The following is an 18,390-nucleotide window of genomic DNA, read 5'->3' as shown; positions in this document are numbered from 1 at the left end:
AAATATGAAGGAAATTTTCATATTGGATTTTTACAGGTTCTTTACTACCTGTATTTTGAGTTCCACGTTGCATTAGGTTGCGCTTTAATGGTTAATGTCGATAAAATTGGATAATGTTTTATTTCTTTTTTTTTCTTAAGTGTAAAAGTAAACTATTTATTAATTTTAGTGGGTCTTTCTGACCATGCAAGCAACTTTTGACTCCTACTGATGTGTTTTCTACTGGTTTCACAAATAAAGCATCACTGGGCTGTCTAAAGAGTGAAATAAATGTGCTGGGAATGAATTGGAATTGAATGCAATACGTAAAACATTATAAACTGAACCGCTCAACCTCAGAGAATGCTTTTATTTTGAAACTGGATTTCTTTTTACAGTAGACTTCAGACTTCATTTGATGACGCAACTGGCTCTTTCGCTAATCTACAAGTCATAATCAACAACAGATCCGCCTGCAGAGTCTTTACAGGTCAGGCTGAGCCGAGCTCTTCCCCAGCGCATATCAACCGATCTAAGTTAACGGCTTTGCGCTCTCTGCTCTGTACGGACTGCTTTGGGAATCTCTCCGGATATCTCCCTTGCGGTGTTGTTATCGCTGATTGCTCTGCCAACGAGATTTATCATGTAAAACATTGGGAATATTGAGATGTTATGGTTTATTAAGAAGAAACCGTCGCTTGATGTTTAACTTTACCTGGCTTTGAAAGAGAGTTTTACTTCTGTTTTCGTGCCGTCAAGTGACTTCTATAAACTTTACAACGGACTTAACGTTAAACGTTTAAACGTTAACCATGATCGGAACTAAAATTCAAGTTTCAGTTTTTGGATAGTTTTACTCGTAATAACGTTGTAGTTTTAATCCAAGGAAATAAGGCAAATGTAACGTTAGTGGATCGCGTGTTATTAATGCTAACGTTAGTTGAGAACTGAGCTAAACTGTTGAATTATTAAACATTAGTTGGAATCGGTTGAGGCGTTTATATAAATAAATATATAAAACGTTGTATTGTATTATTTTAATAATTAAAACAGTATGCTATAGGGGGTGTAACGTGTATTTTAGTATTAAAATAAACATGTTCCCCAAAAGACCAGGAAGTGGGAAATGCATAGGAAGTGATTTGGTTTGATTGTAAATAGCTTCTTTTTTTTTCTTTAAGTATTTTTTTTTTAAAATACATCTTTCTACCATGCCGGATGCAGCTGTGAATTTCAGTCTTCTGCAAAGGACTTGCTCTCTGGTGGTGGTACTGTGTGTCCTTCACATCTCTGTTACTGTCGTATATTATATGAGAAATTCAGATTCAAGCCAAGCTTTCGCACAAAATCAGCAAAACCCTCAGATCCACAGGAAACTGACCGAACAGAAATTCACCACAGAGGACATCAGACTGCCACCTGTGAGAAATCTCACAGAAACTGAGAAAAAGCTGGAAACATGCCCTGACAATCCACCTCACTTGGGTGAGTTGCTGTTTCAAATCTAACGTTATGTTTGTGCAAATAGAGGTTGTATATATACAGCTTTTTGCTATATATATATATAGCAAAGCTGAACTTCAGCGTCACATTATCCTTCAGAAATCATTATAATAATAGGCTGATTTGCTACTTACGAAATATGTCTCATTATCTATTTTGTGAAAACATACAGGGCCTAAATATAGTTGATGACAGTTCATTTAAAGGGAAAGTAATTTACAAATCTTACAAAATATGACTATTTTAAATAAATGCTGTTTTATTGAACTTTCTGTTCATCAAATCATTCTAAAAAAAGACAATAAGCATTCAAAAATATTCAAAAATCTTAACGGTCCCATACTTTGGGACCATATTTTAATGCACATTTAACTATTGATCAGTTAAAATATGTGGAATACTAGTTGATGTTAGCGTCATAAAAGCTGATGTTAACAAGTCTTTTATTGTTTTGTTTTCATTCTCTTTTTTTGTCATTTTATGTCTGTTTTTTTTTTTTTTAGTGATTCTCACAAAAGAAAACCTTGAAAATAAATGAAGCCGATTTATAGGACCATTAATGGTTTTTTTTGTATGAAGAGGTCGTTTTTATGACAACTACAAGTGGAAAAAAAGGCTTAATTTTGAAGTATTTTTCCCCCCTTTCATGCTGGGTTTAAATATAAACCAGGCATGTTCTGGAGAGATTTCATTAAATGTACCAATTTCTGTTTATTTATTTCTGTTTAATTTATTTATTTATAAATAATAATAAAACACTTGTTTTATTTGATTACATTTTTAAATAAAATAGTCTCACTAGTCAGAATCCACATACAAGTTTTCATTTTGCCACTGTATATTCAGCACAGTTTAGTATTTCTGAGAAATGTGTGTTTGTTATAAATAATGTGACCTGTCACTTTGTGTTCCCTCAGTCTAGATTCCAAAAACAAAAGAGTGTTTTTACAGCTGTCGAGTCTCTTAGTGTTAACATTTACCCCTCTGTGTTAATTTTGTATTGAAAATTCAGCAATTTCTTGTCTCTTGCTTAAGAGTTACGTGATAGTTTTCACATTATCTTCTGATTCTGATTCATTGACTTCCCTGAAGCCCTGTGTCGTAATGGAAAATTTGTTAGAAACACTTCGTTACACTGTTATTTTGTCCTGGCTGTCTTTCTCTTTTGTCAGACAACAGTGACACTGCTGATTGTTTCCTGTCCCTTCAGGAAAATGATGTGCATTTCTCCAATCAATAGCATGTTATTTGTGTCTCAATTCTTCTAGTGGGTCCACTCCGGGTTGAGTTCTCTGACCCGGTCACTCTAGACCTTGTGAGGTCAGAAAACCCCGCGTTGAAGCCCGGCGGGCGGTCTAAACCCACAGACTGCATCGCCCAGCAGAAGGTGGCCATAATCATTCCTTTCAGGAACCGTGACGAGCACCTGAAGTACTGGCTGTATTATCTGCACCCCATCTTACAGCGCCAGCAAATGGACTATGGCGTCTACATCATCAATCAGGTTTGTCTTTTTTAACCAGTGTGCAGTAAAAATCTTTTAGCTCGTGCAAATGTGTAATCTGCAAGCACAAGGGTTCAAAGGCCTTTGGTACAGACTGATGTTATCATTCAGTCACAGGTTAAATATCCGCACTCGTTTGTGGAAAATGCACTTCCCTTGAAACCGTTTTCACTTAGGAATTGCTAGCACGTTTCTCAAATATACATTGAATACATTTAAGCTATTGAAATACCAAAATAGTATTTTCTAGATACTCCTATAATCTGTATATACAATTTATTTACTATGCGTAAAGATTTATGTCTCATTGAATGGAAGGGTATATTCTTAAACTCTCAAAGAAGATGCATAACATTCCAAGAGCTTTGTTTGTATATGTGATTTGATTGGAAATGATGGCTCCGATTAAGCAAGGCAAACTATCAATGGCCACTTGACTTTATTTAAATGCTCTTGTCACTTTGAAAGTAAACTGTATCTTGAAATACAAGGCCTGCCATTTGATCTCAATGCTTTGCTCCGTTTGTTAACGGTAATGATAAGTTTATCTTAAAGCTGTGTTTTGTAATATCCCTCACATCTTTAAATTGCACGGTCGACTCCCTTTTGTAAATTCTGGAATGTAAACTCTTTGTTACACAGACGTGCCGGGGCATGAAGTTTGGCATGTGTTTTGCTAAGTGAGCTCTTTTCTCAAAGTCCTCATTTGTCTCTTATTGGCCAGTTTGAGAAATGTAGCCCAAAGTATGCTGTTGTAAAAACATGTTTAACAGCAAACCCAGTGGTGGGTTTTTGTTTGTAGCTTAATTGATTTAGTAGTTTTTACATTTTTGCATAGGCCAGTCTTGACATGCTGCATTTTGATTTCGCTAACACAGCAAAAACCTTCTGTTGTTTTCTTTACATTTATTAATAACATAAATTCATTCTTTAAATGTCAACTTTTTTAACATGACCCTCAACATTGATTTCACTGCCACAGAAAAAAAATATATCAAACTGAGCATTTTTTTAAAAAAAGTCCTCTATTATTCCAAATATTTTAAATGTAATTATTTTAATGTCTACGATTTCTCAACACTGATTTCACTAATAGTATGTGTAATAGTGATACCATTGTTCTACATTACAGAGAAATGCTAAACCACAGTTTACCACATTTATCTAGATTTACATTAGAGAGAGCTGCCATGTAAACTGTCTAACATTAGGGTACTAACATGTTTGATGTTGATAAATGATAGGCAAGCATTTGGATTCTCTGTCCGACATAATCACCACATGCACCAGCCGTGTAAGGCCCCATTTACACTGCATGGTTCAAGTGACCCAATTACGATTTTTTTTCCTCATGTGGGTGGCACAGATCGGATGTGACGTGAACGTGTAGCAGTAAAAAACGCATGGATCAGATTCAGGCCTCACTGATATGTGGTAATATCCGATTTGAATCGAATACGTGCATTTGCGTCTGCCATGTAAGCGGTCAAATCGGATATTCCCCAGTAAATGTGAGTCGTAAGTCATTGAAAAAAGGGCAGAGGCGAATGACGTCCACTCGGGTGGACACGAACTGCGATCAAGGGCCAGTGTTGCCAAGTCTGTGGTTTTCCTGCATAATTGGGCTACCTAACAGTTTTGAGTTGCAATTAGGTGGGTTTGGTTGTGAAAACCTGGCAACCTTGTCAAGGGCTCTCCTCTTTTTCTCCGCCTTACGAGAGAAATGTTTTGCTGAAATTTAAAGATGTGTGGAAAAGTGCATACAGCAAAACATTGTATAATCATTTTGTTTGCATCCATTGCATATTGTGGTGTTTTACTTCCTTTTCCAGTTGAGAACGTCTTGGGCTGTTTCGCCAGTGTAGTGTAATGCAAATATCGGATACAGGTCCCTTGTAAAAGATTCGGATGTTGTCACCAAATCGGAATTGTGCATCAAGACCTGCAGTGTAAATGCAGCCTAAATGATTGCAGACCGCTTCCTCTGACCAAATGACTAATTCAAATTTGCTCGACTAACAATTGCTTGACTATTAGGGGGCAGCCCTACTTTTGATATCCTTACATTGAGGAAGGCATGACATGTACATTTACCTTTAGTATATTAGCAGAGGCTTTTATCCAAATCAACTTACAAAAGATTTTTGCAGTGCACAGTGCCAAGCTTCATGTGAGAGTTGGATAGAAGCTGGAAAACTGCCAATATATATTTAGATTAGTCAATATTTAGTGGATAAATAGAGACCCAAGAGACTCTTACATTTTATCACCATAATCTTAAATATATGGTTGCATCAGCTATTCTGGAAGAAAGTACAGCTAATCCGTGCTAAACCAAGGTACATTACACAGTAGTTCCACAGACTGTGGTAGAGACCACTGCTGTTTAAGGTTGGGCATCTTTTCAAAAAAAGGCCTGATGTCGTCATTACAGTAAATACCCATGACCCATTACAGACTGGAACGAGGTGAGACGGAGTGCTGCGGTTCTTGTCTCCTTTTATTTGGGACTCGCAGAGAACAGATGTCTTCATTGAATCCATTTCAAACAATCAGCTATCAGGGGTTTGGGAATTTTCCAAGTAAATGAAAAGACTAATGTGTATCATTCTGTGCGGCTTTCACTAAAAGCACCCTAATGTGCTCGCCAAGAAGTTCTTGGACCTGTCTGCGGTCTTCTCTGAGTGTTTTCTCAAGTGTTTCGTGATTGTTCTTTCTAATTGTTCTCTTGTTCTGTTTGCCACCCCCTTTCTTTTCTCTGCACCTTGCATTTCTTTTTTCACCCTTCCATACTACATTCCTTCCCTTGTTCCTCCTCAAACCAAAACCCTTTTATGCGCGTCAGAGGCCCTTGCACTTGGGGAAAAGGTGAGACGTCTGCTTGCTCTTTCTCTGGCCAATCACACTACGCTTCACTGGCTGCATCTGGCATATGGTAATGTTGGCTTCTTGATTATCTGTTGTCTCTTTGTCGTTTTTATTTCCCTTCCTTGTTTTCACTCTTCTCTGTATCTTGATTTCCTGTGGATGGCAGTTCTGTGCCAAGAAAATATTGTAAGTGTGCAAATTGTTCACTTGAGCTAATCTATTTGGAAGAGTGGTGACTTTTTAAAAGTTTGGCTTTCATTTATTTTCTTTATCTGTTTATTTACTGCTGAAAATATCCATTCATTTATCCATCTATTCAGTCAAACCAAAATTTATTCAGACACCTTCAACATTTTCTCACATTATCGCAGTTTATTTGTTATAGCTAATAGCTATTCGCTTGTTTAGAAAATTGTAATAAAATATGACAAGAACAAATTCATCTTGATAATATCAGAACTGAAAACAGATAGCTGATAGAACGGTGTGTTGTCTGTTTATCTATCTATATCTATCTATCTATCTATCTATCTATCTATCTATCTATCTATCTATCTATCTATCTATCTATCTATCTATCTATCTATCTATCTATCTATCTATCTATCTATCTATCTATCTATCTATCTATCTATCTATCTATCTATCTATCTATCTATCTATCTATCTATCTATCTATCTATCTATCTATCCATCTAGCCACCCATCTAGCCATCTTGTGAAGCTCTTCTTTACTTTTAGTTTTTTGTGTTTTTGTTCTTCAAGAGTCTTAATCCTACTTCTTTATTCTAATTTTTTTAAACTCCCTTAAATGTGAATGAATCCCCCAGTGACAATCCAGGCCGACGATCAGATCTGGCTGTTGATATGTGAGAACTCTACATTATGTTGACTGAAAAGATGGCCGTAGAACAGGACAATCTAGTTCTTTAAAGCGGACTTTTGCTCTGAATGCGCTGGCCACATCTTCTGAATCAATCATGGATGTCGTCTCCACTAGAACAAGTAGACCTCAGTTCATTCAGGGCATCTCATTTGAGTTTTCTGTGTGTTGTAAATGCGAGGATGGCTACTCTCTGTTGGGTGCACAGGGGTTAACAGATAGCTCTGCACCCCTGAGGCTCCACCCTCATTGAATTTCATTCTACAAGCTCAAGTGCCGCCATGATGCTCTTCAGATGAAGAAAAGGTGAACTCTAGACAGGGATTACATCCATTAATCATGAGTTGAATGCACAAATCCAGGATGTTCTTTACAAAAAATGTATCATCCTATCCGTTGTTTGTAAAATTTATATTTGTAATAAATATGATCTTCTACAAACACAGTGCTTAGAAGTTTTCAAAATCTTTGTCTTTTTATTTTTTTATTTTTAAATTGTGGCAGTGGCAAATGGCGGCTGATAGATAGATGATATAGATGCTATTAAAGTTAAAATATATTTTCTGCAATAGATGCTATTCACACAGCAAAAAATAGCAGTATTTTCTTTGCAATACGGATGTAAATAGTAGTTGGATACTATTTGCACCTCAGCATTTTAGTACATAATTAAACAGTATGCAAAAATAAAATTGAGTATAAACGATGATATTTATTAAATAAATGCCTCCTTTTGGGGACAATAAAACCCTACACCTACCCCTAACCCTATCCGGTAAACACTAACCGTAAGGCACTTTAAAGGCTATGCGTGCTATAGCCGGTCCAGGTCGCAAGCCAACGGAGAGTTGCTAGACTACCTTGGCTACAGATTAGATTTACTGCCGCTAGTGTGCGCCTAGAAAGCCACTTTGCAGGCACAACAAATGAACAACGATGCTAACGTCAGCGTTTCAGGCAGGGCAGCAGATCGTGAAATATAATTCCCAAGGAGATGATTTTTGAAATATAATATAACAATGCACAATCACTGATCGGGTTAAGCATTTACCCTATATGTACCATACCAAAATGTAGCAGCGTGTTGACCTGCCTGTTTCTTCAATTGAAGATTACAAACAATGACTCTGTGGTTTGCTTCACTATGTGAGTACAGGACGAAAACATATTGCTTATTGTTCCTTATTGTTTTGTCTCCCGCTTCTTGATTCTCGCGCTGCCTGAGCTGACACTGACAGGTGTGCTTTTGGTTGTCATGACAATGAAGTAGTTTAGAGTTCACTTCATTTACACTGAATCAAAACATTTTCAGAGTCGCCTTAGAGACTAAGGGGTGAGGTGGGAATATGCGATTGGAAAAGGGAGAAGAATGAGCTCACCAAAAGGCAGATTCTAACTCTGGTCTGATGTGTCAAAAGTATCTGCAAAGTGTCTTACTCCCTTTTGTCTGGAACATCCAGACATTGGTGGTTGGAATTAGTGTAAATAGCCTCTGCCAACAAGGCAGGCTATTTGCACTTGCTGTAAATTGACACTCCAATGGTAAACTGAATACTACTGTGGCGAGGTAGACGAGTGAAAGACGTGGGAGGAGCGAGCGAGACCGGGGATGTGATTTGCGAAAGAGCATCACTTGCAAGACACAACGGTCTCGAGTCCTCTCACGAGGGAGCTCGGATGCATATAAGGAGACCGACACCAGTGAAGGACAAGAGAGGACCAGGCCTAGATTTTACGTTGTGTTTTGTTTATGTTTTATGTGTGCGGGCAGTCATCCCGCCCGTGTTACTTTCGTTTAGTTTGTTTATTTATAGTCTTTGTTTAACATTCGCCGGTTCCCGCCTCCTTCCTTCCCATATTTACAAACTTTGTTACAGTCACATTCGTTTTATTTTAGTAACAATAACTAGCATGCTTTAGCTGAAACTATGATTACCATAGTCCTTTTTTGTAAAAACTGCCAATTTACAATCCTCAACCATGCCGTTCTTTTCTTTCAATCTAGGAATTATGTAAAATTCATGTCATCTTTCACACAAAGGCTAAAAAAGTAGTTTTAATCTAATAAAACATTTTTCCTCTAGTAGAACTAGTAGGTATTTTTGTTATGTAGCAATATGCCGACATTACAGTAAAACTAAACATTTTTTAACAGTATTGTACTGTATTTTCATGAAACTAGACATATATACAGCAGTTTTCTGCCCATTTCATTTGTAATACGGTCATACGGAGTCATTGGTTTATGGGATTGTTTTTCTCCAGCAGTCATTTTGAATTTCTAGGTCATGCAAATACATTTGAGGTTCTCCCTCAATGCAATAAGTGATTTATGTATATAATTCATGGTTTAATGAGATCATAAAAAGACATTTGAGCCAATTCGTGTGTACTTTTAAGCTTTTGTGAGTGTCTGTTTGCTTTTCAAGTGTCAGTTTGCCTATAGCCCTATTTTGAGGGAATTCGTTTTATATGGAGAGGTAGAGTAAAATAATTATTACCAGAGTTTCTTAGTGATTTTAGTCCTGTCCGAATATGCCATCACAGTAATCATTACGGACAATGTCTTTTACCTTCTGTAAAAAGGTCTGGAAATATTACCTCAGGTAATGTTTATCCTGTGCAAATACTAACTCTAAATATGTACTTAAATATACCATAATTTCCTGTTTAAAAGTGTTTTTTCAAGTATTGAGGAAATTGAAGAAGCATTCAGTTGTGCTCTAGGCGGTGGGACAAGCCTGTGGCAAACGTAAAAAAAATTCTGCGTACCATTCAGATAAAAAAGAAGGTTGAAAGCACTTTTTTAGAGGCATGGAACTTCTTTTAGCTTTAGGCAAGTACATTCAGAATTGAATTTAATAAATAGTTTGACCGGAACTTAGCTTTTTACTGAGATTTCTTATCCTGTGCATATTGCCCATTAATATTACAGACGTCCTGTGATTAAAATTACATTACTCCATCTATGACGCAGTATAAATGGAGGGCGCAGCCAGACTCCCACCATAGGAGTCGATGGAATCCACTCCCTGAATCGACTCCTTTTTGCTCTGTTTACCTTGTCAAAACAGGGTCAGCAATACAAGATTGCCATCATTATTACATTTCTAAATTTAGGCTATTATTTTTTCTGACACAAAGCCTAAAACAACATTTACTAAAACAACACAATTTTAGCGGGACGGGCCAATTATGTCCAGTTTAGAGATAACATTACTGTGGCAAGGGGGGCGTGGTTCAGCGAGGTCTGCAGCGGGAGAGAGAGCCGCGGGACGAGCGGTAAGTGAGTGGGTTGGAAGCAGATTAATAACACCTGTCTCTCGTTCCAGTAATGAGCGCGGAGAGGGGATAAAACCTAGGTGGAACCGGAGATCCAGGAGAGAGAGAGGGACTGCTGACGCGACACACACACACACTCACGGACATTGAGTTGTGAGACACGTTGACCCGGAAGCGGAACGTTTAACCGGAACCCGGAAGTGACTGAGAGAAATACACACGGGCAATAGCCGTGTGAAGAGACTGAGTTTTTGTTCTAATAAAGAGAAGCGTCAGCAGTCAAACCGACCCCCTTGTCATCTTCCTTCCTTACACAAACGAACATTATCACACTGGTGCCGAAACCCGGGAAGGAAGTAGGACAGCGCCGCCGCCATGACAACGCCCTCCGCCTCGCCATTTGCGGACATCATCACCTCCCTCGCGGTCCTCCACCAAGACCAACATCAGGCAATGCTGGACCTGCGGGCGGACCAGGAGCGCCGCTTCGAGGCGATTGTCCGCGGCCAGCAAGAGGACCGCGAGCGGTTCCGGAGCTGGATGGATCGGGAGGTTCGCGCCGAAGCCGCCGGGCGGGCTAGCGCATCGGTCCACATGCCCCTCCACAAGATGGGGCCAGAGGACGATCCGGAGGCCTTCATAGACCTCTTCCAGAAGACCGCGGAGGCCTCCGGCTGGCCCCGGGCACAGTGGCCGGTGCGCCTCATTCCATTACTAACAGGAGAAGCCCAGGCGGCCGCCCAACATCTGCCGGTAGCGAACCTCCTGAAGTACGAGGATCTAAAAAGGGCCATCCTACAGAGGGTCGGTCGGACCCCGGAGCAACACCGCCAGAGGTTCCGCTCCCTGGAATGGGGCGAGGCCGGCCGACCCTTCGCTATGGCCCAACAGCTCCGGGACTCGTGCCGCAGATGGCTCTTGGCCGGCGGAAGCGACGTGGACCATACCATCGATCTGGTGGTGCTGGAGCAATTCATCACTCGGCTCCCAAGAAAGACCGCCGAGTGGGTCCAGTGCCACCGGCCCACGTCGCTGGAGACGGCCATCCAGCTGGCGGAGGACCACCTGGTGGCGTGCCCGGGGGTCGGCGAGCCCTCACTAACTTCTCACTCTCTCTCTCCCCCCTCTGTCTCTCCCTCTCGCCCTGTCCCTCTCCCCAGGTCCCGTCCTCCAGGCCCTCCTCGCGTTCCCCCCAGAGGTCGGGGTGGGATGGGCCCAGGACCGTCCGGGAGTTCGCGGGCTCCGCCCAGGGGGGCGGGGCCGCTGGGGGCGGGTGGTGATAATGGCTCCGGTTGCACACCCTCCCCGCGCTCATTTTCCAACCCACTCCCCGCCGCAGGGGTGGCGGGTAAGCCTGGGCTGGCCTGCTGGCGGTGCGGTGATCCGGATCATTTTGTGGACCGATGTCCGAGGATGGACATCGGGACAATGATCCGGATCCCGGACGTCCAGCGGACCACCCCCGATCAAGCAGGAGAGTACCAAATTCCTGTAAGTATCAAGGGGGGTACATATCAGGCCTTGGTGGATTCAGGATGTAACCAAACCTCGATCCATCAAAGCCTGATGCAGCCTGGGGCATTGGATACAAGCCGCATGGTTAAGGTGCGGTGTGTGCACGGGGATGTGGTGGAATATCCGGTTGTCCCAGTCACGATACAGTTTAGGGGGAAAAAGCATAGTGTTGAGGTGGCGGTTAGTCCCCACCTCCGGCATCCGCTAATTCTGGGGACGAATTGGCCCGCCTTTTCGGCATTATTGGGGTCGTTATGCGCGGATGCCGCTTGGGAAAACAAGGCTAGGAACGGGGCGGTGCGAGTGCAGGTTGGCGAGACTGATACGGGACCCTTGGGAACAGCTTCAGAGGAACCGAGCGGGGTCGAGAGACTGATTCTCTCGGACCGCGATGACTTCCCTCTGGAGCAGTCTCAAGATGAGACCCTAAAACATGCATTTCAGCAGGTCCGCTCTATCGACGGTCAGTCTCTCCAACCCGCGTTGCCCGTCACGTATCCTTATTTTGCCATAATTAAGGATCGGTTGTATCGAGTGACCCAAGACACTCAGACAAAAGTGGATACAACCCAGTTATTAGTACCAAAGAGCCGCCGGGAAATGCTTTTCCAGGCGGCTCACTCGAACCCGATGGCGGGCCACCTGGGGCAGGCGGCCACACTGAATCGCTTAATGACCCGATTTTTTTGGCCAGGCATTCATGACAATGTGCGCAGGTGGTGCGCGTCTTGCCCTGAATGTCAGTTGGTGAATCCACTGGCCGCCCCAAAAGCGCCATTGCGCCCCCTTCCATTAATGCAGGTCCCCTTCGAGAGAATTGCGATGGACCTCATCGGGCCATTGGAGCGATCCGCACGCGGACATCGTTTTGCGTTAGTCATCGTGGACTACGCAACACGATATCCGGAGGCAGTGGCTCTCCGCAACATCTCCGCGAAGAGTGTTGCGGACGCACTGTTTCGTCTGATCTCCCGAGTGGGGATTCCGAAAGAAATCCTCACTGATCAAGGCACGGCGTTTATGTCACGCACGATGAGCGAACTCTACGGATTATTGGGCATTAAATCCATTCGAACAAGCGTCTATCACCCACAAACGGACGGCTTGGTCGAACGATTTAATCGCACTCTTAAATCCATGATCCGTAAGTTCGTACAGGAAGACGCCAAAAATTGGGATCGGTGGTTAGAACCCCTCTTATTTGCCGTGCGGGAGGTTCCACAAGCCTCCACGGGGTTTTCCCCCTTCGAGCTTCTCTACGGACGACAGCCACGGGGGGTGCTGGACGTCCTACGAGAAACTTGGGAGGAGGGACCTTCTTTGGCCAAAAACGAAATTCAGTACGTCATGGACTTGCGAACAAAACTCCACACCTTGGGGCGGCTATCTAGGGAGAATTTGTTGCAAGCCCAGGACCGCCAGAGCCGGTCATATAACAGGGGTACAAAACTACGCAAATTCACACCGGGAGAGAAAGTGCTCGTTCTACTCCCTACGTCGAGCTCAAAATTAATGTCAAAGTGGCAGGGGCCGTTTGAGGTCGCACGACAGATAGGAGAGCTCGATTATGAAGTGATACGATCCGATAGGAACGGGGCACGTCAAATATACCACCTCAACCTGCTAAAAAAATGGAATGAGGTGGAATCAGTGTTGTTGGCAACGGTGATCGGGGGAGAGGATGATCTCGGGCCAGAGGCGAGCATTAAAGCGCAATCAGTCGCGCTGGCCCCTGGGGGAGATCACCTCTCACCGTTACAACTCTCTGATTTATCAAAATTGCAGGCGGAGTTCGCTGACGTGTTCTCGCCCCTACCGGGACGTACCGACTTGATTCAGCACCATATCGAGACCGAGCCGGGCGTGGTAGTTCGCAGCCGGCCGTATCGCTTGCCTGAACATAAGAAAAAAGTAGTTCAGGAAGAATTAGGCGCAATGCTCGACATGGGAGTAATCGAGGAGTCCAACAGTGACTGGGCGAGCCCGATAGTTTTGGTCCCCAAAACAGACGGCTCGGTCAGGTTCTGTGTGGACTACCGCAAGGTGAACGCTGTGTCGAAATTCGACGCGTATCCAATGCCGCGGGTTGACGAGTTGCTTGATCGGTTAGGCACGGCTCGATTTTATTCGACACTGGACTTAACAAAGGGCTATTGGCAGATCCCCTTGTCTCCATTGTCCAAAGAAAAGACAGCTTTTACCACGCCGTTTGGATTACACCAATTTGTCACGCTTCCTTTCGGCTTGTTCGGAGCGCCCGCAACCTTCCAGCGACTCATGGATAGGATTTTGCGCCCCCATGCTGCGTATGCTGCTGCGTACCTGGATGACATAGTGATTTATAGTCACGATTGGCAGCGGCATATGCAGCATGTGAGGGCGGTCCTGAGGTCGCTGAGGGGAGCGGGGCTCACGGCCAACCCAAAGAAGTGTGCGATTGGGCGGGTGGAAGTAAGGTATCTGGGCTTCCACTTGGGTCATGGTCAGGTGCGTCCCCAAATTGATAAGACTGCCGCAATTGCAACCTGTCCGAGGCCCAAGACCAAAAAGGAGGTAAGACAGTTTTTGGGGCTGGCGGGATATTATAGACGGTTTATACCAAATTATTCGGACCTCACCAGCCCTTTGACTGATCTTACTAGAAAGGGGCTACCAGATACGGTCCAGTGGACGGAGCCGTGTCAACAGGCTTTTACCCAAGTGAAGGCTGCTCTATGTGGCGGGCCGCTTTTACACTCCCCTGACTTTTCTCTCCCTTTCTTGTTGCAGACTGACGCGTCGGACAGGGGGCTGGGCGCAGTCCTGGCCCAGGAGGTGGAGGGGGGAGAGCGGCCGGTGCTGTACATTAGCCGTAAGCTCTCCAAGAGGGAAGCTAAGTACAGCACCATAGAGAAGGAGTGTTTGGCCATCAGATGGGCCGTTCTCACTCTCCGCTACTACCTCCTGGGGCGGGAGTTCACCCTCTGTTCGGACCACGCTCCTCTCCAATGGCTCCACCGCATGAAGGATACCAACGCGCGGATCACCCGTTGGTATCTAGCTCTTCAGCCGTTTAAATTCAAGGTGGTCCACAGGCCGGGTGCTCAGATGGCTGTGGCCGATTTCCTCTCCAGAAATGGGGGGGGGGGGGCTGCAGGCCGGACGGCTCCCCGGCCTGAGTCGGGCGGTGGGGGTATGTGGCAAGGGGGGCGTGGTTCAGCGAGGTCTGCAGCGGGAGAGAGAGCCGCGGGACGAGCGGTAAGTGAGTGGGTTGGAAGCAGATTAATAACACCTGTCTCTCGTTCCAGTAATGAGCGCGGAGAGGGGATAAAACCTAGGTGGAACCGGAGATCCAGGAGAGAGAGAGGGACTGCTGACGCGACACACACACACACTCACGGACATTGAGTTGTGAGACACGTTGACCCGGAAGCGGAACGTTTAACCGGAACCCGGAAGTGACTGAGAGAAATACACACGGGCAATAGCCGTGTGAAGAGACTGAGTTTTTGTTCTAATAAAGAGAAGCGTCAGCAGTCAAACCGACCCCCTTGTCATCTTCCTTCCTTACACAAACGAACATTATCACAATTACATTGAAATGAAGATTCACCATCATTTCCTAATTGCTGCCAATAGTACCTACATTTAAAGAGGGAAAAGTAACGCGTAAAAGCCATAGGTAAATAAACAAGAGAGAAGGTAATGCGATAAATGCATTATCATCTATTTGTAATTGTCTCTTCTCTTTCAAGATCAGGATCAAGACACTACAAATATCTAAATGAATACAATAATGTAAAATGATTCTTAATTTAATGATTATGAAATTAGGATACCGTGGCAAACCAAATTAATCTAAATCTGATGAAACCACCAAGATGGCATGGAGGTTTGTGTAGAATTACGTTTAAGTTTTTTATTTGTAAATAAGATACATATAGGACATTGTTTCTGTGACAGCTCCAGCTCTCTTACGCAGCGCACGAGTGAGCGATTTCAGATGCAGCAAAGGAGTCGACAACGAGAGTCGATTCCTGAGAGTCGACTCCGACACTAGGGCTATTAAGAGTCGAGGAATCAACTCTTTTGGAGTCGACTTCCCATCATTAATGTTTCACCGGAATAATCATTACAGTTGTGCCTGTGGTGATGATAAGTGGAAATTTGGAGCGTGAGAAGACGGATAAACGCTTTCTCGTCTGTGTATACGGTAAGTGAATCTTTTCTGGAGCTTTTCCGTCACGTTTCATGAGTGGTTTGACCGTGGAACGTTAGTATTTTTCACACATTTTTTTAGTCTTGGGCAAACAGTTTACTCTTCTCAGCGCTTCAGGCAATAATAACATTGATGTTTCACGGTATAGGAAAAAGTTACCACACAATATTCTCACAACCTGTTTTGGAAAGGTTGGTAACGGTTGGCAATTGTTTGTTTTTTTGTAATTTCAGGCTGAATCATCTGGTGCAGATCCAGTGTTAATGTAAGTGTTGTACTGTCATCAGGTTTATGGCAAATAATTCAATGATGGATTTATTTGAGATGCGCGCAGACACGTGACTACTGTTTTTTTTTTTTTTTCTTTGCTTTTCTGCTTTTTAGGCACGTTGACATTCACCCTGAACATGGGTCAAGACCCAAGAAAGGGATGGTGACTTCCAAGACTGGCAATGTTGTGCAAAAAAGAGCAGTATTGTTCATTTGATAACTGTTAACTGCACTTTAAATGTTTTTAAATATTGAAATTTCAGCCTGTGTGTTCATAAAAGGCAATTTTCAGCTTTTTTCCTTAAAATAAATATAAAATAAATCAATACATGTTTTTACTTATGTATGTATGTTGTTTTAATTTCCTTTGCCATAACAAAAGTATGATATTTGTATTTTTTTAATGACAATTTCACTATATGTACAGTTTGAAAAGCAGTAACTACAGTGTTACCCTGTATAAATGCAATTAATTGCTATAGACAGTGTAATACTGTAAAATACATATTACGGCTGGATACTGTATTTAGTAATAACAACTATACTGCAAATGTTGTTTACAGTGGTAGTCCTGTAAAAATACAGTAAGTGACTAGCAACCTGGCTGCCAGTAACGTTTTGTTGTTCTTATTTTGTTGTGTTGTTTAATAATGGCATTTTAAATCTATAATGTTGCACTTTATTTTTAATCAGAATGTATGTGTGTATTTGATTTACGGTAGAAAAGATGGCTTCTTTAAAGGGTTAGTTCACCCAAAAATGAAATTTCTTTCATTAATGACTCACCCTAATGTTCCACACCCGTAAGACCTCCGTTCATCCTTGGAACACAGTTTAAGATATTTTAGATTTAGTCCGAGGGCTTTCTGTCCTTTAAATGTAAGTGTATGCCCGCTTGCTGTCCACGTCCAGAAGGGAATAAAAACATCATCAAAGTAGTCCATATGTGACATCAGTTGGTTAGTTAGACTCTTTTGAAGCGTCGACAATAAATTTTGGTCCAAAAATAACAAAAAATATGGCTTTATTCAGCATTTTCTTCCGTGTTCCTCACGAATCATGATTCGGATCGCGTGGCAAACTGGCAGACTGCTGAAATCACATGACATTGGCGATACGAATCAATCTACTGATTCATAACCGTTTGAATCTTTATTTGAGGCTTGAAAACAAACACGGAAGAGAAGACAATGCTGAATAAAGTCGTAGTTTTTGTTATTTTTGGACCAAAATGTATTGTCAACGCTTCAAAAGAGTCTAACTAACCAACTGATGTCACATATGGACTACTTTGATGATCTTTTCATTACCTTCTGGACGTGGACAGCAAGCGGGCATACACTTACATTCAAAGGACAGAAAGCCCTCGAAACTAAATCTGAAATATCTTAAACTGTGTTCCGAGGATGAACGGAGGTCTTATGGGTGTGGAACGACATTGGGGTGAGTCATTAATGAAAGAAATTTCATTTTTGTGTGAACTAACCCTTTAAACTACTTTTAAATAAGGAATAACTTTCAAAACCTATAAAAGGAAGTGTTACCAATACAGATCAAATGACAAACTGTCAAGTTCAATTAGAGAAGGGAATTTTGATATAGTTTGCTTAACAATAATAATGAAAGATGACAATCTTTCAATGGTGAAACAAAAGATTAAACTGATACCTTCCGCACTGCAAGCAAAAGTGTATTGACTTTATCAGTTTAAACAGACACACCTGCTCTAGCAAAGATACATTTCATTTTTATGGCACAAAGGCTCATGTTATAAACCATGCTGCTTTAAAGACTTTTTATGACGTTTCTTCCACCACTCTCTTAAATGTGATTTCATGTGCATTTAATGTGTATTTTCCAGCTTGACCTCATCCTCTCTTTCCTTAATGGCAGGAGGGCGAGGAGACGTTCAATCGCGCCAAGCTCCTCAACATTGGTTACGCTGAGGCTCTGAAGGAGTATGACTATGATTGTTTTGTCTTCAGCGACGTTGACCTCATTCCAATGGATGACCGCAATATCTACAAGTGCTATAATCAGCCCAGGCATCTGTCTGTGTCTATGGACAAGTTTGGCTTCAGGTATTTCTGTTTTTTGTTGACTCGTCTCGTGGCTTAATGGTTCATGTTCAGCCCTCAGAATGTGCCAATGTGTATTTATATTTATTTTAAAGCTACACTATGTAATTTTTCCGACCGCTAGGGGGCACCTATTCAAAACAAAGGCGTAGTTTGATGATGCTAAGTTTGAGCTCAGAATCTGGGACATGTGGTCTTCACCTCACAGCCGGTGGAAAAGACTCGGGCAGAAATCATGTTCTTGGATGCAGTTATTAATGTTACTGTAGTATGAAGCGGAGCAGGAATGAGTGTTGTGGGGCTGAGCAAG

General features: G+C 42.5%; 1 protein-coding gene across 3 annotated transcripts in view; it reads left to right on the top strand.

The window, feature by feature from the left end:
- Window positions 1-497: 497 nt before the first annotated feature.
- Window positions 498-18,390, top strand: part of b4galt1l (DP-Gal:betaGlcNAc beta 1,4- galactosyltransferase, polypeptide 1, like) — a 31,590-nt gene continuing 13,697 nt past the window's right edge. The window contains exons 1-5 of one of the 3 annotated variants that reach the window (XM_067457125.1): window positions 498-1,464; window positions 2,751-2,986; window positions 15,966-15,997; window positions 16,117-16,204; window positions 17,896-18,083. In XM_067457125.1, the coding sequence (XP_067313226.1) occupies window positions 1,191-1,464; window positions 2,751-2,986; window positions 15,966-15,997; window positions 16,117-16,204; window positions 17,896-18,083 (818 nt within the window). In that variant the 5' untranslated portion in view covers window positions 498-1,190. The remainder of the gene's footprint in view (window positions 1,465-2,750; window positions 2,987-15,965; window positions 15,998-16,116; window positions 16,205-17,895; window positions 18,084-18,390) is intronic. The other 2 variants (XM_067457126.1, XM_067457127.1) reach the window with 2 other exon arrangements.

Source organism: Pseudorasbora parva, chromosome 11 (assembly GCF_024679245.1).
Source record: "Pseudorasbora parva isolate DD20220531a chromosome 11, ASM2467924v1, whole genome shotgun sequence".
Taxonomy (NCBI): Eukaryota; Metazoa; Chordata; class Actinopteri; order Cypriniformes; family Gobionidae; genus Pseudorasbora; species Pseudorasbora parva.
This window is presented reverse-complemented; position numbering and strand designations above follow the sequence as displayed.